This window comes from Ranitomeya imitator, chromosome 5, assembly GCF_032444005.1.
Source record: "Ranitomeya imitator isolate aRanImi1 chromosome 5, aRanImi1.pri, whole genome shotgun sequence".
NCBI lineage: Eukaryota > Metazoa > Chordata > Amphibia > Anura > Dendrobatidae > Ranitomeya > Ranitomeya imitator.
This window is the reverse complement of record NC_091286.1, coordinates 235,202,243-235,223,150: the sequence shown is the minus strand read 5'-3', so window position 1 is coordinate 235,223,150 and position 20,908 is coordinate 235,202,243. Positions and strand designations below refer to the sequence as shown.

At 42.3% G+C, this 20,908-nt stretch overlaps 1 protein-coding gene across 4 annotated transcripts in view; it reads right to left on the bottom strand.

Annotated features, from left to right (window-relative positions):
- AHI1 (Abelson helper integration site 1) overlaps positions 1 to 20,908 on the bottom strand; it is a 372,368-nt gene that overhangs the window by 308,721 nt on the left and 42,739 nt on the right. For all 4 annotated transcript variants that reach the window (XM_069725981.1, XM_069725982.1, XM_069725980.1 and 1 more), the window contains exon 7: positions 10,035 to 10,227. In XM_069725981.1, coding sequence (XP_069582082.1) covers positions 10,035 to 10,227 — 193 coding nt within the window. The remainder of the gene's footprint in view (positions 1 to 10,034; positions 10,228 to 20,908) is intronic.

Below are 20,908 nucleotides of genomic sequence, written 5' to 3'. Positions count from 1 at the left end.
ACTGAAAAGTAAATTTCAAATTAAATTCATTATTGTTAATTTGTTGCATAAAGTCTAATAGGCTGGCTTCGCTACCCTCCCAAAACATCAGGACATCATCAATGTAGCGAAACCAGCCTATTATTGGGTCGGCGGCCTGTGCCCCGTCGCCGTGGAAAACCTGCCTCTCCCAGAAACCGAGAAACAGGTTTGCATACGACGGCGCACAGGCCGCGCCCATCGCGGTACCCTGCGTTTGAAGAAAAAAACGATCTTTAAATACAAAAAAATTATGTGTTAACGCAAATTCCAACAAATCCAAAATAAAATCCAAAAAATGCCCATCCCAGTTGGTTTCCCTCAGGAAGAAGCGGGCGGCCCTAAGTCCATCAACATGTCTGATCGATGTGTACAGTGACTCAATATCAATGGTCACTAATAAGATTCCATCGTCAACTGTAATGCCATCGATTTTAGTTAGCATATCCATTGTGTCTCTGACATAGGAGGGGAGCGTCTCCACCAAAGGTTTAAGATGAAAGTCAATAAATTTACAGATGTTTTCGCTCAACCCTCCTATGCCAGAGACTATGGGTCGACCAGGGGGGTTCACAGCGTCCTTATGCACCTTTGGTAAAAGGTAGAATGTAGCTACCTTGGGATATTTCGGTAAGAGTGCATCAAAAGATTTTTTGGGGATAATCCCTGACTCATAGGCATTGGTCAAAATCAACTCCAACTCCGTATAAAACCCCTGCATAGGATTACCAGATAAAATCTGGTATGTCTCCTTATTTCTCAGTTGTCGTAAAGCCTCTTTTTCGTACTTCTCTACTGGCCAAACCACGACATTCCCCCCCTTGTCTGCAGGCTTAATAACCACCGAATCCATAGACTGCAATTCTCTCAAAGCTTTTCTTTGTCTAGATGTTAAATTATCATTCTGTATGTTTTGGGGTATTTTCTTGAGATCTGCAGTCACCAGTCTACAAAAAATGTCGACCGGCGGGCATATAGACAAAGGGGGGAATGCCGCCGATCTAGGTTTAATAGAGGATGGAATAGTACCTGGATGTTTAGTTTGTTGTTCATTGAGTAGGTCTTCCAGATCTACTAAGGCCTGTTGTTCAATAAATTCAGGAAGTGAGGCAGTTTGGTGGTATAATTTCTTAAAAATAAGTTTGCGACAAAACAGATGAACATCCTTCAGGGCTGTAAAGAAATCAAAGCCATTACGTGGTACAAAATTAAGGCCCAATTTCAGCACATCACATTGTGTTTCTGACAGGGGAATTGAAGAAAGATTAATTACCTCAAGATTGCTGTTTTTAGCTTTGCGTTCATATTGAGGGGAGGGTTTCTGCTTCCTTTTCTTATTGCCCTGATGGCTTCTTAGATAATGCGTATTACGAATTATAGTATTTTCCATGTTACCCACCCCTCCCGAGGCAGTACTTGATCCGCCAGCTGATGTAAGGGAGGACATAGAACCCGATCTGGATCGTGTGATGGGGCGGCGATTAGCCCATTTACTTCTCCATCTATAGACTCTATTCTCTTGATAATCAAGGTTGTCTCTCTGTAGCTTTTTGGCTTTGAAAGCTCCAATCTCCTGTTCCCACTTAGAAAAATCTTTCTCCAGATCTGTGTTTAATTTTTCTAAGGCATCCGGGGTTAAATCTCCTTTGATCTTCACCTGAATATTATCAATATCCTTCTCTAATTCCTCTACTTTAGCTGCATCAAATTTCATCAGCAGCTCCATAAACCCACGGGAACATTTAGTTGCCAACTCCTCCCACTCTTTTTTAAAAAGATCATCTTCTACCTCGAAGGATGGAAATATTTGGATGCGGAGACCCCTGGGAATTAGGCCTCGTGTAAGATACTGCCCCAGAGAGGCCCTGTTCCACCACAACCTTGTCCGCTTGTGCAACAGACTTTTCAATTTAGTGATTTGTTCTTTGGAATCTCGGGTACATAAATCTGAAATACCGGTCGGATCCTCTTTAAAAACATCATTCAAACGGGACAACCACGTTTGATCTCGGGCACGGAAGTCCATCTGCTTAAGATTGGATACTGTGAAAGACACAGACAAAATGTAGACTAAAACGGTAATCTTTAAGCTTATCATACAATAAGTGGCCGAGAGCATGGTCATAATCCACCAAAGAAAACGCTCTCCCAAATATCAAACCATAAAGGTCATATGCACAGGAGTGTCGCTCCTAAATATAAGTATATAACACTAGCGAAAAAAGGGGAGTATCGACACCAAAATATGATAAAAAGGATATACAACTTTTATTAATAAATACATATACAACAAAATAACATATACATAACACAAACATGGGGGACTATGACAACTCCACCATGCGAGTAAGAGGGAAAAACCAACCGGTACACAAATGGTAAGGTGTGCCAGCACCTATACGACCTGGGTATATAGTTCGCCGAATACCAAACAAGTCAGGGTTTCCAGGAATATAAAACAATATGTTTTCCTTTCAATATCATATTGGCACTATCTCCAATTCTCTCATGTACTCCCAAGTACGATGTCATATCAAGAAACGGAGACCTCGGAACTTACCCATCATAAGTCTGTGCTGGCGTAGCCTTACCACGACCCCTGACGCGCGTTTCGCGTTGATCGCGTAGCGCAACATGAGTGAGACATAGGTCACACTTCCCCTTTGAAGAAGCGATCAACGCGAAACGCGCGTCAGGGGTCGTGGTAAGGCTACGCCAGCACAGACTTATGATGGGTAAGTTCCGAGGTCTCCGTTTCTTGATATGACATCGTACTTGGGAGTACATGAGAGAATTGGAGATAGTGCCAATATGATATTGAAAGGAAAACATATTGTTTTATATTCCTGGAAACCCTGACTTGTTTGGTATTCGGCGAACTATATACCCAGGTCGTATAGGTGCTGGCACACCTTACCATTTGTGTACCGGTTGGTTTTTCCCTCTTACTCGCATGGTGGAGTTGTCATAGTCCCCCATGTTTGTGTTATGTATATGTTATTTTGTTGTATATGTATTTATTAATAAAAGTTGTATATCCTTTTTATCATATTTTGGTGTCGATACTCCCCTTTTTTCGCTAGTGTTATATACTTATATTTAGGAGCGACACTCCTGTGCATATGACCTTTATGGTTTGATATTTGGGAGAGCGTTTTCTTTGGTGGATTATGACCATGCTCTCGGCCACTTATTGTATGATAAGCTTAAAGATTACCGTTTTAGTCTACATTTTGTCTGTGTCTTTCACAGTATCCAATCTTAAGCAGATGGACTTCCGTGCCCGAGATCAAACGTGGTTGTCCCGTTTGAATGATGTTTTTAAAGAGGATCCGACCGGTATTTCAGATTTATGTACCCGAGATTCCAAAGAACAAATCACTAAATTGAAAAGTCTGTTGCACAAGCGGACAAGGTTGTGGTGGAACAGGGCCTCTCTGGGGCAGTATCTTACACGAGGCCTAATTCCCAGGGGTCTCCGCATCCAAATATTTCCATCCTTCGAGGTAGAAGATGATCTTTTTAAAAAAGAGTGGGAGGAGTTGGCAACTAAATGTTCCCGTGGGTTTATGGAGCTGCTGATGAAATTTGATGCAGCTAAAGTAGAGGAATTAGAGAAGGATATTGATAATATTCAGGTGAAGATCAAAGGAGATTTAACCCCGGATGCCTTAGAAAAATTAAACACAGATCTGGAGAAAGATTTTTCTAAGTGGGAACAGGAGATTGGAGCTTTCAAAGCCAAAAAGCTACAGAGAGACAACCTTGATTATCAAGAGAATAGAGTCTATAGATGGAGAAGTAAATGGGCTAATCGCCGCCCCATCACACGATCCAGATCGGGTTCTATGTCCTCCCTTACATCAGCTGGCGGATCAAGTACTGCCTCGGGAGGGGTGGGTAACATGGAAAATACTATAATTCGTAATACGCATTATCTAAGAAGCCATCAGGGCAATAAGAAAAGGAAGCAGAAACCCTCCCCTCAATATGAACGCAAAGCTAAAAACAGCAATCTTGAGGTAATTAATCTTTCTTCAATTCCCCTGTCAGAAACACAATGTGATGTGCTGAAATTGGGCCTTAATTTTGTACCACGTAATGGCTTTGATTTCTTTACAGCCCTGAAGGATGTTCATCTGTTTTGTCGCAAACTTATTTTTAAGAAATTATACCACCAAACTGCCTCACTTCCTGAATTTATTGAACAACAGGCCTTAGTAGATCTGGAAGACCTACTCAATGAACAACAAACTAAACATCCAGGTACTATTCCATCCTCTATTAAACCTAGATCGGCGGCATTCCCCCCTTTGTCTATATGCCCGCCGGTCGACATTTTTTGTAGACTGGTGACTGCAGATCTCAAGAAAATACCCCAAAACATACAGAATGATAATTTAACATCTAGACAAAGAAAAGCTTTGAGAGAATTGCAGTCTATGGATTCGGTGGTTATTAAGCCTGCAGACAAGGGGGGGAATGTCGTGGTTTGGCCAGTAGAGAAGTACGAAAAAGAGGCTTTACGACAACTGAGAAATAAGGAGACATACCAGATTTTATCTGGTAATCCTATGCAGGGGTTTTATACGGAGTTGGAGTTGATTTTGACCAATGCCTATGAGTCAGGGATTATCCCCAAAAAATCTTTTGATGCACTCTTACCGAAATATCCCAAGGTAGCTACATTCTACCTTTTACCAAAGGTGCATAAGGACGCTGTGAACCCCCCTGGTCGACCCATAGTCTCTGGCATAGGAGGGTTGAGCGAAAACATCTGTAAATTTATTGACTTTCATCTTAAACCTTTGGTGGAGACGCTCCCCTCCTATGTCAGAGACACAATGGATATGCTAACTAAAATCGATGGCATTACAGTTGACGATGGAATCTTATTAGTGACCATTGATATTGAGTCACTGTACACATCGATCAGACATGTTGATGGACTTAGGGCCGCCCGCTTCTTCCTGAGGGAAACCAACTGGGATGGGCATTTTTTGGATTTTATTTTGGATTTGTTGGAATTTGCGTTAACACATAATTTTTTTGTATTTAAAGATCGTTTTTTTCTTCAAACGCAGGGTACCGCGATGGGCGCGGCCTGTGCGCCGTCGTATGCAAACCTGTTTCTCGGTTTCTGGGAGAGGCAGGTTTTCCACGGCGACGGGGCACAGGCCGCCGACCCAATAATAGGCTGGTTTCGCTACATTGATGATGTCCTGATGTTTTGGGAGGGTAGCGAAGCCAGCCTATTAGACTTTATGCAACAAATTAACAATAATGAATTTAATTTGAAATTTACTTTTCAGTACCATCATAAACATGTCGATTTTCTGGATATTAGCTTGTGGGTCGGGGAGGATGGGAGTTTAGAAACGGATTTATACAGAAAAGATACTTCTGTTAATTCTCTCCTGCATGCGTCCTCGGCCCACAGCTATTCCACTATCAAAGCCATCCCAGTTGGGCAATACCTCAGGAACAGGCGGGTGTGTTCTACGGATGTACGTTTCGAAAAGCAGTCGGCTGTCCTTTCCGATAGGTTCAAGGCCAGGGGGTACAGCAACCGTTGCATCAAAATGGGATATAGACGTGCACGAGCTATGAGGAGAAATGATCTTCTCAGGCCATCTGGAAAAAGAACTACCAGTAATAATGACTATAGGCTGAGTTATATATCAACGTCCAACTGTCAATGGGACAGAATTCGTGAGGTCTTGCAAAAACATTGGTCGGTTCTACGTAGCGACAACATCTTGGCTACTCACCTATCAGAGTCCCCAGTAATGATACAAAAACGCAGTAAAAACTTGAGGGACACTTTGGTGAATAGCCATTATGTGGCGAAACAATCTGGGATTTTTAATTCAGGTGGTAAGAGGAAAGGTTGTTTTCCCTGCGGTTCATGCGTCGCGTGTCCTAACATCACTAGATGTGGGACCTTCAAGTCATCGGATGGGAGCAGGGAATTTGAAATTAGAGAGTATATCTCTTGTAAAACATCTCATGTGATCTATTATGCCATCTGTCCCTGCTCCCTCATATACGTGGGTCTCACATCTAGAGAACTTAGGATTAGGACACGCGAGCATGTCCGCGATATCATAGCCGCTAAGGACATACAAGATGTATCAACCCTGAAGACCCTTCCCAGACATTTCCGGGAACGGCACGGATGTAATCCTAAGGGGTTGAGTGTAAGAGGCATTGACCACATTCACGGGGGCATTAGAGGTGGTGACCTCAAACAGATTCTTGCCCAACGTGAGTGTAGGTGGATAATTACCTTAGACACAGTAACTCCAAGAGGGCTAAATGAAACAGTATCCTTTGCTCCATTTTTGTGAGGTTTCCCCTGTTCTCCACACCCTTGTCCGTGTGCGGATTCATTTGTGAGGACTTTTTATGGAATAGATTTTGGAATTATGGTATGATTTTAATCCTGTGTTTCTTTGTCTCTCTTTTTTAGTTTTATGTTTCTATAGTAGTATTCGTTTTTCTCACGCATGATACGTACATCGTGCGCTGTCACTATTGGATCTCAGCTATCAAGATCTTCGAGGACGGATCAAAGTTCAAGACATCGATGGCGTATGTCCTTGCGGGCCATGATCCGGACGAGTCAAGAAGGAATCTACATGGGGAGACTTGTGGTTTACGTGGGTCCTATGGACTTCTTTGGACACTTGTTTTGTGCACTTTGTGTAGTTTTTAAGTATTTTATATGTTATGGTGCAGTCATTTTTGACATGCTAATTAGTTTTAGCTTTCACTAAATCCCCTCTGATGTGGGGGTCTAACCGACCTTGAAGTCGGTGTTTATATAATACATGATAGCACGGTATGTAGGGGCTCTTTTCCTGCGCACTTGGATATAAGTCCCCTTTATTTATCTAGTCGAGGGGGTCTCTGCTCACTAGGTGTTACAAACACGCTTACACAACTCCGTGAATGCACTTTCTGCATCCTTAGGCACATAAAGAGGTACACTCGATGCCTCTTGTTTGGTATTTTTTTGTCCTTCCGTGTGTTTTTTCCTTTTTGATGGGTCCTATTTATAATGGAATTTGGTATTAGAACATATATTTAATGTATCGCATATTTTTGATCTGAATGGTCCTGCTACGAGCCATGTCGGGAGATCTGAATTTATGTGTCATCCACAATGAAAGAGTGTCGCTTATGATGACAATCTTGAAAAGCCAGGTATTTATGGAACTCTAGAGTCATAGTGCCGTAGAACTGTCTGTCTGACTTACTTATATATAGATGGAGGAACCGGTGATCTTTGGATACGATCGGTGGGAGTAAGGTGAAGGTTAAATACATACCTGTTTACTAGTCGAAACTACAGAGACACTTCGCTCTGCATAGTTTAAGGGCAAAAGCAGCAGAATAGATGTGTCACATATGAGTGATACGCACGTAATTAGGAATTCTTGCTTTTGAGACCCGACTACTATTGTCATGCGCAGATGTGTTTCCCTTGACCTTGGCAACACTATGTGTTGACTGCATGACATGATGTATGGCCGATACGCAGGCGCTGTAGGTCTGAGACTATAGTATTGGAATCTCTGGTCTTTACCGATGACGCATTTCCGGTTCTTGGACCCGGCTACTATGGTTATGCGCAGGTGCGATTTCCTAAAACTATGGCAACATTCTTTGTTGATTGTGGGACATGACGTAGGGTGTATACGCAGGCGCTGTAGGTCCGCGACCATGGTATGGGAAGCTCCGGCCCCCAGCGATGATGCACTTCCGGTTTCTCGGCGTGAGTGGTGCGCGTGCGCGGCCCGATCTGTCCCACACTGCTTCTTCTCTATGGCGTCTAAACAGGTGCGGCGCGGATGGATATTGGTACCATTGGCGTGCTTTCCCGCCCCCATGAGCGCCGCACCATTGACGCATATGGAGTTCGCACTTTTTTATGTGTGGAGGGATCTCGGGCACACACGCGCTAATTACACTCAGGTGCTGACATCCCTTAAATAGCGCAACATGAGTGAGACATAGGTCACACTTCCCCTTTGAAGAAGCGATCAACGCGAAACGCGCGTCAGGGGTCGTGGTAAGGCTACGCCAGCACAGACTTATGATGGGTAAGTTCCGAGGTCTCCGTTTCTTGATATGACATCGTACTTGGGAGTACATGAGAGAATTGGAGATAGTGCCAATATGATATTGAAAGGAAAACATATTGTTTTATATTCCTGGAAACCCTGACTTGTTTGGTATTCGGCGAACTATATACCCAGGTCGTATAGGTGCTGGCACACCTTACCATTTGTGTACCGGTTGGTTTTTCCCTCTTACTCGCATGGTGGAGTTGTCATAGTCCCCCATGTTTGTGTTATGTATATGTTATTTTGTTGTATATGTATTTATTAATAAAAGTTGTATATCCTTTTTATCATATTTTGGTGTCGATACTCCCCTTTTTTCGCTAGTGTTATATAATAGAAAAACAATGTAAATCACTTCTTATATCTACTATATAATTGTCTAAGGGTTACTTCTGTCTTTCTGTCTGTCTGTCTGTCACAGATATTAATTGGTCGCGGCCTCTGTCTGTCATGGAATCCAAGTCGCTGATTGGTCGTGGCAAAACGCCCACGACCATTGCCACGACCAATCAGCGACGGCCGCAGTCCGGCGGCAATATGGCCGCTCTTTCCGCCCCGCAGTCAGTCAGTGCCCGCTCCATCCTCCCCTCCAGTCAGCCCTCACACAGGGTTAATGCCAGCGTTACCGGACCGCGGTATAACGCACTCCGGTTACACAGCTATTAACCCTGTGTGACCAACTTTTTACTATTGATGCTGCGTATGATCTAATGTTAAAAATAATAATAATCAAAAAAAAAACAAAAAAACCTTATTCTCACCCTCCGCCGTCGCATCCTCTCCTCGGCACTGCAAGCGGCAGCTTCCGCTTCCAAAGATGCTATGGGAGAAGGACCTTCCATGATGTCACGGTCATGTGACCGCGACGTCATCACAGGTCCTGCGCTCATACCATCCCTGGGACCGGAAGCTGCCGGGTGCACCGCACACAAGCGCCGGAACTACAACGGGCTCTTTGGATGGTGAGTATATGTTTCTTTTTTATTTTTTAACCTGTTACATACGTGGCTGTGCAATATACTACGTCGCTGTGCAATATACTACGTGACTGGGCAATATACTACGTCTCTGGGCAATATACTACGTCTCTGGGCAATATACTACGTCTCTGGGCAATATACTACGTCTCTGGGCAATATACTACGTGACTGGGCAATATACTACGTGACTGGGCAATATACTACGTGGCTGGGCAATATACTACGTGGTTGGGCAATATACTACGTGACTGGGCAATATAGTACGTGACTGGGCAATATACTACGTGGTTGGGCAATATACTACGTGGACATGCATATTCTAGAATACCCGATGCGTTAGAATCGGGCCACCATCTAGTATAATTATAGTACATTTCCACTTTTGGACCTTTGTTGATCTACTTTTCTTATAAGCGGTCACTGTGAATCTGGATATTATAATTCAGAGCATTTACAATTCTGCAGGCTTCCACATACAAAATGTGTTTATAGGTGATTTGCATATTATAATTAATATTAATTTATCAAGTCACCCACCAAGACAAATAGGACATAAAATAATGTTATATCATTACATTATTTATAGAAGACACACACAGTCATGGCTGAAAGTGTTGGCACCCTTGAAATTGTTTCAGAAAAAGTAGTATACATGTTTATAACCAAACGCAATAATTTTCTAGGAGAAATACTTCATTTTCTGGAACAAATTTGGCCATGACTATCAAAAAAACTTGCAATAAAAAACTACAGCTTGTCAATTTGTCATGCAATATAAAAAAACAAGACATCGCAAAGTTATGTCAACGGGGGAAAAAAGAAAAAATTGTGGCCCTTAGAATGTGCCAAAGAAGCTCCAAAATAGGTCAAATCATTTTTTGCATTGATCCATAGACATTTCTACCTCAAAGAAGATGATAACATTCGGGCTGTCTTCCTTTATGTGCAAGAAGTGTGTGAACTTCTCCATAAAAATGATTTGTTCATCCCACTCAGGACTCAACGTTTTCATCCGCTTGAAGTCGTACGGCTGTGTGCACTTGGCCAGAACATACTCATTACTTTCTTGGTCATGAAATGATAAAACTGCATCAGAGCTGAAAATTAAAAAAAATATTTTTTTTTCACTAATACTACAACAATTAAGCCATGAGGTGTAAACTGGAAGTGATCACAATATGTAAAAAAAAAAAAAAAATTTGTAATTAGTTATTCTGGGCACATTCTGCTCGCTATGCACTAGAACAACAGGGACAGTGCTGGAGGCTTCTTATTTTACCATACAGTACCTTATTTACTGCGCCACAACTGGTCATTTGACTGCTTAGTTGCACTTGAACTCCCTTTACTTGAACTGCAATACCACGCAAACAAATGGAGTGGTTCACGATTGGTGGGGATTAGTGATGAGTGAATGTGCTCGGTTAGGCTACGTTCACATTTGCGTTGTGCGCCGCTGCGTCGGCGACGCAACGCACAACGCAAATAAAAACACACCAAAACGCACGCAAAAACGCTGCGTTTTGCGACGCATGCGTCGTTTTTTGCCGAAATTTGGACGCAAGAAAAATGCAACTTGTTGCGTTTTCTGCGCCCGACGCTTGCGGCAAAAAAAACACATGCGTCGCACAACGCAGCACACCGCATGTCCATGCGTCCCCCATGTTAAATATAGGGGCGCATGACACATGCGTCGCAGCTGCGTCGCCCGACGCAAACACGCAAAACGCTAATGTGAACGTAGCCTTAAGGAGCTGCATGTTTCGCGGCTGTTTGACAGCCACAACACATGCAAGGATTGCCTGTATGTATGCAATCCCTGCATGTGTTGTGGCTGTCAAACAGCTGTGGGGACTGGGAACATGTTATTCGAGCACGCTGACGATACTCGGTTACCACCTGAGCAAGCTCGGATAACGCCTTAACTGAGCGCCGAGTTAGGCATAAGGGGATGAGAATTGTGGCCCAGGAGATCTCGGTAGAGATCGCAGTATGCGTGAGCCCAGAACGCATACAGCGATCTCCGGCATCGTGTCCTGGCTCCGCAGACAGAGCACCCGCAAATAAACGCTGCATCCCGGGAGGAGGGAAGTGTGTGAGCGGTGACTGTGTGCGTGTCTTGTGTGTGTGTGTGGGGGGGTGCGGGGGTGTGTGTGTGTGTGTGTGTGTGTGTGTGTGTGTGTGTGTGTGTGTGTGTGTGTGTGTGTGTGGTGTGTGGTGTGTGGTGTGTGGTGTGGGGTGTGGGGTGTGTGTGTGTGTGTGGTGTGGTGTGGTGTGGTGTGGTGTGGTGTGGTGTGGTGTGGTGTGGTGTGTGTGTGTGTGTGTGTGTGTGTGTGTACACACGTGTACGTGTGCATCGTCCGATGGGACTACAGGACCCAACGGCTATGCCTGCTAAAGTGATTGACACATTAGCCAATGATGGGACAGTAGTGGTCCCATCATGTGTTGAATGTAAAAAACAAAACAAAAAACAAACACCACATACAGTACATATATAGTTCATACTCACCATCTACACCTAATCCCCGAAGCCCTCGCTCACCTGAAAAAAAAAATTAACATAATAAACCAACAATATACTCCCTGTGTCCGCCGTAATCCAATTAATACGATTGTCCCACGAAGATCTCCAGTGGAGAGCTGTCACATCAGCTGATGCGACCGCTCTCCAGGGGCCCCGTGATACAATGACGGAAGGTATCCTTCCGCACTGTATCCCTCCGCCGCTGTGAATACAGTATAGTTCATAGGGTCACTTGCAGCACAGCTGTGTGGGAAAATAATCACACAGCAGTGCCGTAAAGTGAGGGCAATGAACTAAAGTAACCTCTTCAGTGATACACTGCTGGAGCCATTGTCTCCTGTCAGTTTGTCACTCAAGGTCTATAGAGCTGCCATATCTCCTGATGTGACAGCTCTATAGGGGAGATCGTCGTGGGACACTCAATTAATAGGACTGCGTCGAACAGGGAGTATATGGTTGGTTTATTATTTTTTCTTTTTTGCAGGCGATCGAGGGCATCACAGGAATTAGGCGTGGTTGTAAGTATGGTGAAATTAAGAATATTAAAATACTGTTTTCTGGCTGTGTCTTTTTTTAACTATCACTACTATAGCATTAGTAGTAATAGGTGCCTTATTGACAACTTTCCATTACTAACCAGGCTTAATGTCACCTTACAATAGCAAGGTGATATTAACCCCTTATTACCCCATATGCCTCCTCTACAGGGCAGTGGGATGAGAGAGGCTAAGTGCCGGAATTTCTGGGGTGCTTGGGAGGTGGTATTTGTAGCCAGGGGGAGCCCAATATCCTTGGCCCCTTCCAAGGCTATGAATATGAGCCTGCAGCTGTCTGCGTAGCCTTTCTGGCGATAAAATACAGGGGGACCCCACGTCATTTTTTTTTGGGGGGGTCCCCCTATTTTAATAGCTTGTAAAGGCTATGCAGACAGCTGTGGGCTGATAATCATAACTTGGGAAACTCCATGGGTATTAACCCCTTCCCAGGCTACAAATATTGGCCCCCCGGCCATCGGCTTTCCCTTTCTGGCACAGAAAATTGCGCAGGGAGCCCACACCATTTTTTTTTTTCAAAATTAAAACATATTGTTCATTAATAAACATCGGCCTTACTATTACAGTTGTGGCCAAAAGTATTGACACCCCTGCAATTCTGTCAGATAATACTCAGTTTCTTCCTGAAAATGATTGCAAACACAAATTCTTTAGTATTATTATCTTCATTTAATTTGTCTTAAATGAAAAAACACAAAAGAGAATGAAGCAAAACATTAATCATTTCACACAAAAGTCCAAAAATGGGCCAGACAAAAGTATTGGCACCCTCAGCGTAATACTTGGTTGCACAACCTTTAGCCAAAATAACTGCGACCAACCGCTTCCGGTAACCATCAATGAGTTTCTTAAAATGCTCTGCTGGAATTTTAGACCATTCTTCTTTGGCAAACTGCTCCAGGTCCCTGATATTTGAAGGGTGCCTTCTCCAAACTGCCATTTTTAGATCTCTCCACAGGTGTTCTATGGGATTCAGGTCTGGACTCATTGCTGGCCACCTTAGAAGTCTCCAGTGCTTCCTCTCAAACCATTTTCTAGTGCTTTTTGAAGTGTGTTTTGGGTCATTGTCCTGCTGGAAGACCCAGCTTTCTCACACAGGGCCCTACATTATGCTGCAAAATTTGTTGGTAGTCTTCAGACTTCATAATGCCATGCACACGGTCAAGCAGTCCAGTGCCAGAGGCAGCAAAGCAACCCCAAAACATCAGGGAACCTACGCCATGTTTGACTGTAGGGACCATGTTTTTTTCTTTGAATGCCTCTTTTTTTCTCCTGTAGACTCTATGTTGATGCCTTTGCCCAAAAAGCTCTACTTTTGTCTCATCTGACCAGAGAACATTCTTCCAAAACGTTTTAGGCTTTTTCAGGTAAGTTTTGGCAAACTCCAGCCTGGCTTTTTTATGTCTCGGGGTAAGAAGTGGGGTCTTCCTGGGTCTCCTACCATACAGTCCCTTTTCATTCAGACGCCGACGGATAGTGCGGGTTGACACTGTTGTACCCTCGGACAGCAGGGCAGCTTGAACCTGTTTGGATGTTAGTCGAGGTTCTTTATCCAACATCCGCACAAAGTTTCGTTGAAATCTCTTGTCAAGGGGGCGTGGCCTAGGCAGCAATGGTGTAAGGTGTGCGGTGCCTAAGCTCCTGAGTGACATCGTCTGAAATCAACTCAAACCGTGGAAAAACAGCATCCTTTGGTAAAAATAATCGAGGATATGTTCCCAGTATCTCTCTAGGATAACAGAGAGCCTAAATTTGTGACTTAATTGTTTCTTCTGAGAGAAATCCCTGTCAACATTTTGAGGCCTGTCAATCTTTGTGACAGGAATCCTCAGCTGTTTTTCCTGCCGGTTTTCTCCCTGTTAAATTGACTGTGATTCCTCAACTGGTCCACCCAGTACTGTGATAACCCACCTGACAACAGAAGAACCCTCGGAATTAACGGGTCACAGAGTTTATTACCTTCACCCCGACACCGGCCCGGCTAATTAGAGAAGTACCAGCTCTCCGGGTGCCATCTTAGAAAATCGTCATCTGACACAATAGGAGTATTTACCGCCCTGCCCATCTCTATACAGCACCAAGCCTCCCCGGTCTGAAAGGCGGAGGCAGAAAAGAACAATTAAGGATTCAGGGAGGATCCGGTGAAGTGACGGACAGCGCTTCTCGCCACCTCCGACACTCCCCTGGACTTCGCATCATAGGAGAAAACAGAAGACGCCGCCATTTTATTGGTGGCCAGCGGCGGACCAGGCGACACACACGACCGGCTCCTGTTAAAGCTGCGCCGGACAACACAAGCTGGACCCGATCAGCTGCAAATCTAATCGGCGGTAAGTTCCAGCTCCTGGCTGGGAAAGTCCCTGCACCAGAAGACGACAACGCTGCAACACAAGCTGAGGACTTAGACAGCTGGCCGGACTGCTTCAGCGCCATTTCTGGAGGTGGTGAGTTCCAGCTTATGCTGGATGCTGCATCACAGGAAGTAGAGAGATTAACGCCATTGGCTTTGAAGACCCTGCCAGATCCACTAGCAAGAAGAGGAGACTACAACACAACTAATCCTGCTGACGACTAGTTAGGAGCCTGAAGGGCTTTTAATGCAAAAGAGCTATAACCTAATTTCTCTGGTAGGATCAAACCCAGGTGAATAGTATTAGTTTACACACCCCTCTGCATCTCTGCATAGTCATAACTACTGCCTGCCTATATAGTACCTTCTCTCTCCTAAATTATATTCTTAGGGTTATTCTAATAAGCAACCCTTTGTCTCTTACTTCAGAGTTACCAGTAGAGAATTCTGATGAATCTTCCCTAAAATTCTTCCACGACAACATATAAATCATTCTATATAACTCCAACTTTGCTGGGAGATTTAGAGTGTGGGCAACCCTCCTACCCTATTCTGTGCCTGTCTAAGGCTACGTTCAGATTAGCGTTTCCCGACGCTGCGTCGGGCGACGCAGCGGCGACGCACGCGTCATGCGCCCCTATGTTTAACATGGGGGACGCATGCGTTTTTCTTGTTGCGTTTTCCGACACGTGCGTCGTTTTTGACACTAGCGTCGGACGCAAGAAAATGCAACAAGTTGCATTTTTCTTGCGTCCGATTTTCGTCAAAAAACGACGCACGCGTCGCAAAACGCAGCGTTTTTGCGTGCGTTTGCACGCGTTTTTTCGTGCGTCGTGCGTTGCGTCGCCGACGCAGCGGCGCGCAACGCTAATCTGAACGTAGCCTTAGTTACTACTATCTGAATTCTAGAGCACGGATCGGGGATAATTATGAGTAAATCCTCGGCCAAACCCCAATTCTCAAACATGGCCTTATATAATTCTCAAAAAGCCCAAAAATTTAAAGGGGTAGGGCAAAATACATCAAAAGACTTGATAACTAAAACAAGTCCCAATAGGTCCAGGTCCCCACTAAAAGATGAGGAAGATTCAGACCACGAAAAACTCTCTAACCAAAATGAAGTAAAACAATCCTCCCCCACTACTATGATAGAGATGGATTCATCTACCTCTTTAAAGAGGAAAATTCCAGAGGTTATAGCCGAAAAATACACTACTCCACATGACTCATCTGACGAGGTCTCAGAAACCTCTCCTAACTTGAGTCCAGCTAAATCCAAGCAAAAAATAAGTAACCCAAACATAGACGACACCCAGGGATTTTACCTGAATTCTGTGGGGATTCTTATATCTAAATTGACAGGGAAAATGGACAAATTCGAAAATAGTATGAATTAAAAATTTGATAAACAAAATAAATTGCTAGAAGACTCATTGTCCCTCCTCAGCAAAAGGATGGACGGGTTTGAGGACAGAATTAAAAAAATAGAAGAGAGGCCAGATCTAACCTCTAAAATAAATAAAGACATCACAAAAGAGTTGCACAAGCTGAAGCTCAAAGTAGCGGATTCAGAAGATCGAAATCGCAGAAACAATATTAAAATTAGGGGCATCCCCGAGACCACAGGCCCAAACAAACTGGAGGAATTTACCAAAAAATTATTCAGGAAAATTATTCCCTCCCTAACGGAGCAAGAGCTAGAAATTGACAGAATACATAGGCTGCGAAAACCACCCACCATCCCTAAAGACCTACCCAGAGACACACTCATGAGAGTGCACTTCTTCAAAACAAAAGAAAGAATCCAAAATTACTTTAGAGAAAATAAACATTTCCCTGAGCCATTTGAAAAACTAAAAATATATGCTGACCTCTCCAAAGAAACGATTGAAGGGAGGAAAACTTTTCAAAGCATTACCATACCTCTCAGGGACAATGAAATCTCCTATAAGTGGGGATTCCCACTCAAGTTAATAGTCAACTACAAAGGCAACTTTATCGTTCTTAATTCTCCAGAAGAAGGCAGAGACTTCTTGCACTCCATCAGTATTCCTCTTCAACCACGACATAAGGATCGCCTTGACTCTAATGGTAAAACATGAAGAGTTTTTGTTCAAGTTTATTGTTTACTTAAATGGGAAACTATCCCGATAAGAAGCTAATACCTATTTTTGGTCGTTCTTGTTAATGTTACATGGGTATAAGTTCAACAACCAAGAAGGTGTTGCTTGGGAGCTAGTAACCAGAACTTTTCCCCCAACAGGTGAAGTCAGGTTCACCGTAGTGGACCACTTCAAGTGGACATTACAGTTTATTGTTTATTGTTCTTACTCTTACTTAATGTATATTGATTTCTTAATCCTCACAGGTTTGCTGCTACACAATGAGTTTAAAGATATTATCGTACAATGTTAGAGGCTTAAATAGTCCACACAAAAGACACACCCTTTGGAGAGAACTATCCAAAAGCCATGCCGATATAATTTGTTTACAGGAATCCAAATTTAAACACTCAGACAACCCAAAATTTTTGCATAAAAATTTCCCACATATTTACAAGTCGGACAACACAAAAAGGAAAGCCGGTGTGGTCACAATCGTTAAAGGAACTATCTCATTTGAATTTCTAGAGGAGATCAAAGGATGCTAAAGGGAGGTTTCATATTCTTGTTTGTTCCTTGAATAACCAGATTTGCACAATCATCAATATTTACGCCCCCAACACAGGTCAAATAGGTTTTCTGAACAAAGTAAATAAAAAAGTAACGTCAATCAAGAGAGGTGCCATGATTTGGTTGGGAGACTTTAATTTGGTACCAAATGCAAATATGGATTCCTCCACCCCAAATAGATACCGACCACATTCTTTAGACAATTGGATACACCAAAATGAATTATTTGACATCTTTCGGTGTCTAAACACCACTTCAATTGAATACACCCATTTCTCTGACCCTCATCAATCAGCGTCACGAATCGATTTAATCTTATCGGACATTTTTACGCTCCCTAAAATCTATAGAATCACAATAGAAAGGAAAACATTCTCGGACCACTCCCCAGTTTCAGCAGAAATCCAAATGGCCACTCGGTTAATAAAAATTCACTATGGAAATGTGACGCTAACCTACTACACCACCCTGACCATAGACCAATATTAGAAAAATCACTAACAAATTATTTCACAGAGAATTCACCTACTGAAACATCCCCTTTCACCCATTGGTGTGCCCATAAGGCAGTCATGAGGGGTATCATGATCCAAATCTCTGCAAAAAGGAAAAGGTTGCTTAGAATTCAGATTGAAGACATTCAAAATAAAATAAAAGACAAAGAAAACGAACAACTAAGTTTAAACCCCCCGTCTACTCAAATTAAAATAGAGCTACTGAACCTCAGGCAGGAGCTTAAGAAAATCATATTTTCATCATTCCACACCATGGTCAAAATTTCCAAAATGAAGCAATATTCCTCAATTAATAAGCCAACGCGTTACATGATTAATAGAATGAAAAAAGTAAGACAAGCAAACAGGATCACCAAAATACAAACAAAAAATGGTACAACGGTATCTCATCCCCAAGATATAGCCAACTCCTTCGCAGATTATTACAGCAAATTGTATAATTTACATTCCCAACCCTCCACCCCACTTCCCAATGTTTTTGACATTGAAAAATTTTTGACCTCAATTAGCCTTCCAAAATTGACCCTTGATGATTTAGAAAACCTAACCTCCCCTTTTTCCCTAGAAGAAATAGAAAGAACCATTCTTCAACTCAAGGACTTTAAATCGCCAGGCCCTGATGGTTTCGGAAACGAATATTATAAAACCTTCACCAAATTACTCTCCCCACATCTACAAAACCTTTTTAATATAGCTAGTTCCTCAGGTAAATTCCCAGCAGAAATGTTAGAATCGACAATTATTTTAATTCCCAAACACAATTCGGACTTAACCCTTGTTAATAATTACAGGCCAATTTCAAAACAGATCTGAAAATTTACTCCAAGCTAATTGCAAATAGGCTCAAATCCTATTTGCCGTTATTGGTTCATGGGGACCAAATGGGTTTTATAACAGGTCGTCAAGCGCCAGATGGTACTAGAAGACTTATCAACTCAATTAAATTGATTCATTCCTCTAAAGTGCCATCTGTAATTATTACTCTAGACGCCGAAAAGGCTTTTGACCGATTAAATTGGCTTTATTTAACATCAGTACTTCAAAAATTTGGGTTTAATGAAAACTATATCAACAGCGTAATGGCACTCTATTCAAAACCAACAGCCAAAATTTATGCAAACAACTACTCCTCTACGCCATTTAACATTTCAAATGGTACAAGACAAGGGTGCCGTTTATCTCCGCTGCTTTTTATTTTATCAATGGAACCACTGGCGCAATCAATTAGGCAAAATAATTCCATAAAAGGACTACAAACGCGAACACGCCATTATAAGATAGGGCTCTTTGCCGACGACATGATATTTACCCTGACGGACCCCTATGAATCAGTTTCGGAGCTACAAAAAACCCTTCAATTTTTTTCAACTATTACCCTTTTTAAGATAAACGAAAATAAATCCAAAATATTGCCATTTTACTTGACGGAATTAGAAACAAAGAAAATAAAAGATATAGTTTCATTCAGTTGGTCGGAAGGAGACCTAGACTATCTAGGTATAATCATTTCAAAAAACTTAGACACATTAATGAAGAAGAACTTGAACAAACTCTTGGAAAATATAAACAAGGACCTGGGTTTCCTCGGTACAAAAGAGCTCTCATGGTGGGGCAGAGTATTGGCAACTAAAATTTTTATTGTCCAAAAAATCTCTTATATACTGAGAACACTTCCCCTAAAAATCAACACTTCCTACCTGACTAGCTTCCAATCAACAATAAATACGTTTATTTGGAATAAAAAAAGGGCCCGCATTTCCACAAACATTCTATATAAATGCAAGGAATTTGGGGGCATAGGCTTACCAAACATTACAGCTTTATATCTATCGAATTTAATAAAACAAAGCCAGAATTGGTTCATGAAAGAAGATCCTCCGAATTGGCTTGACCTTGAAATTGAACTTAACCATAGGAAATCTCCCAAAGAATTGATTTTTGACCATATTCTCAACAGACCTTATAAGGCATACGCCCATCACCCTATCTTTTCTCCCATTATATATGCCTGGAATAAATTGGCCAAACGAAAGAGAGGCTCCAACAGGAAAATCCTCCTCCAAAATACCCCTATAGAGATTATCATGCTTACCCAAAATAGTAACCCCTCCCCCATATGGAGAGACAATGGGATTCAAAAATTAAATGATATCCATGATGGGGTTAAATTTCTCACCTTCAGCTCTATTAAACAAAAATTTAAAATACCCTCCTCAGCCTTTTTCCCTTACATGGTACTAAAGGACCAAGTTCAAAAATTCATTACAAACAAACCAAAAATATCTGAAGCAACTATTAATTTACTAAAAAATCCCACACACAATTTATTTTGGAATAACAAGCAAATATATCGGTGGTTTAACAATGACACACAATTCAATAAGTTAGCTCATATGATAAAATGGGAAGGGGATCTGAATGTAACGTTCACTCCAGAACAGTGGGAAAATGCAATCCACTTTACTTATGCATCAAACATCTGCATGACACTGAAAGAGGCCTATTATAAAATAATAACAAGATGGTACTATACTCCGGCTCGCCTTTCTCATCTGCCGTCAGGAGGATCTCCATTATGCTGGAGAGAATATGGAGAGCGTGGAAGTTTGCTACATGTGTTTTGGTCATGCTCCCGGGTAAAACCCTTATGGAGGCAAGCCATAAAATTAATTAACAAATTTTTACCAGGTAATATTATAGTTACCCCTGCAATGGCCTTGTTGTCCCTGAACTGGGAAAAAATAGACACAAATGTGAGATCTCTTATCATCCATATCTGCCTTGTGGTCAAACAAATCATAGCTTTCCATTGGAAGAATCCGACTTTACCGGCTTTTACTGAAATTATAGACCAAATTAACTTACACAAGACATACGAAGAAAACTTCGCAATGGTAAATAATTACTATACGAAACATGATAGGAAATGGAAGAAATGGGTTGAGGTAAACTCCAATCTAGCGCATTAAAGGAAAGATGATGGCTTCTACATACCTGTGAGGTTATTACGACTTATTATATGCTCTTTGCTATTATTATATGCTATTATATGTTACTATATGTTAATCTGTTAAAAATTGTTGATTATTATCAAATTTTGTTTAAAATGGACAGCGTGTCCACAATGTTGTTTTTACCTTTCCCCAAACCCACCCCCCCC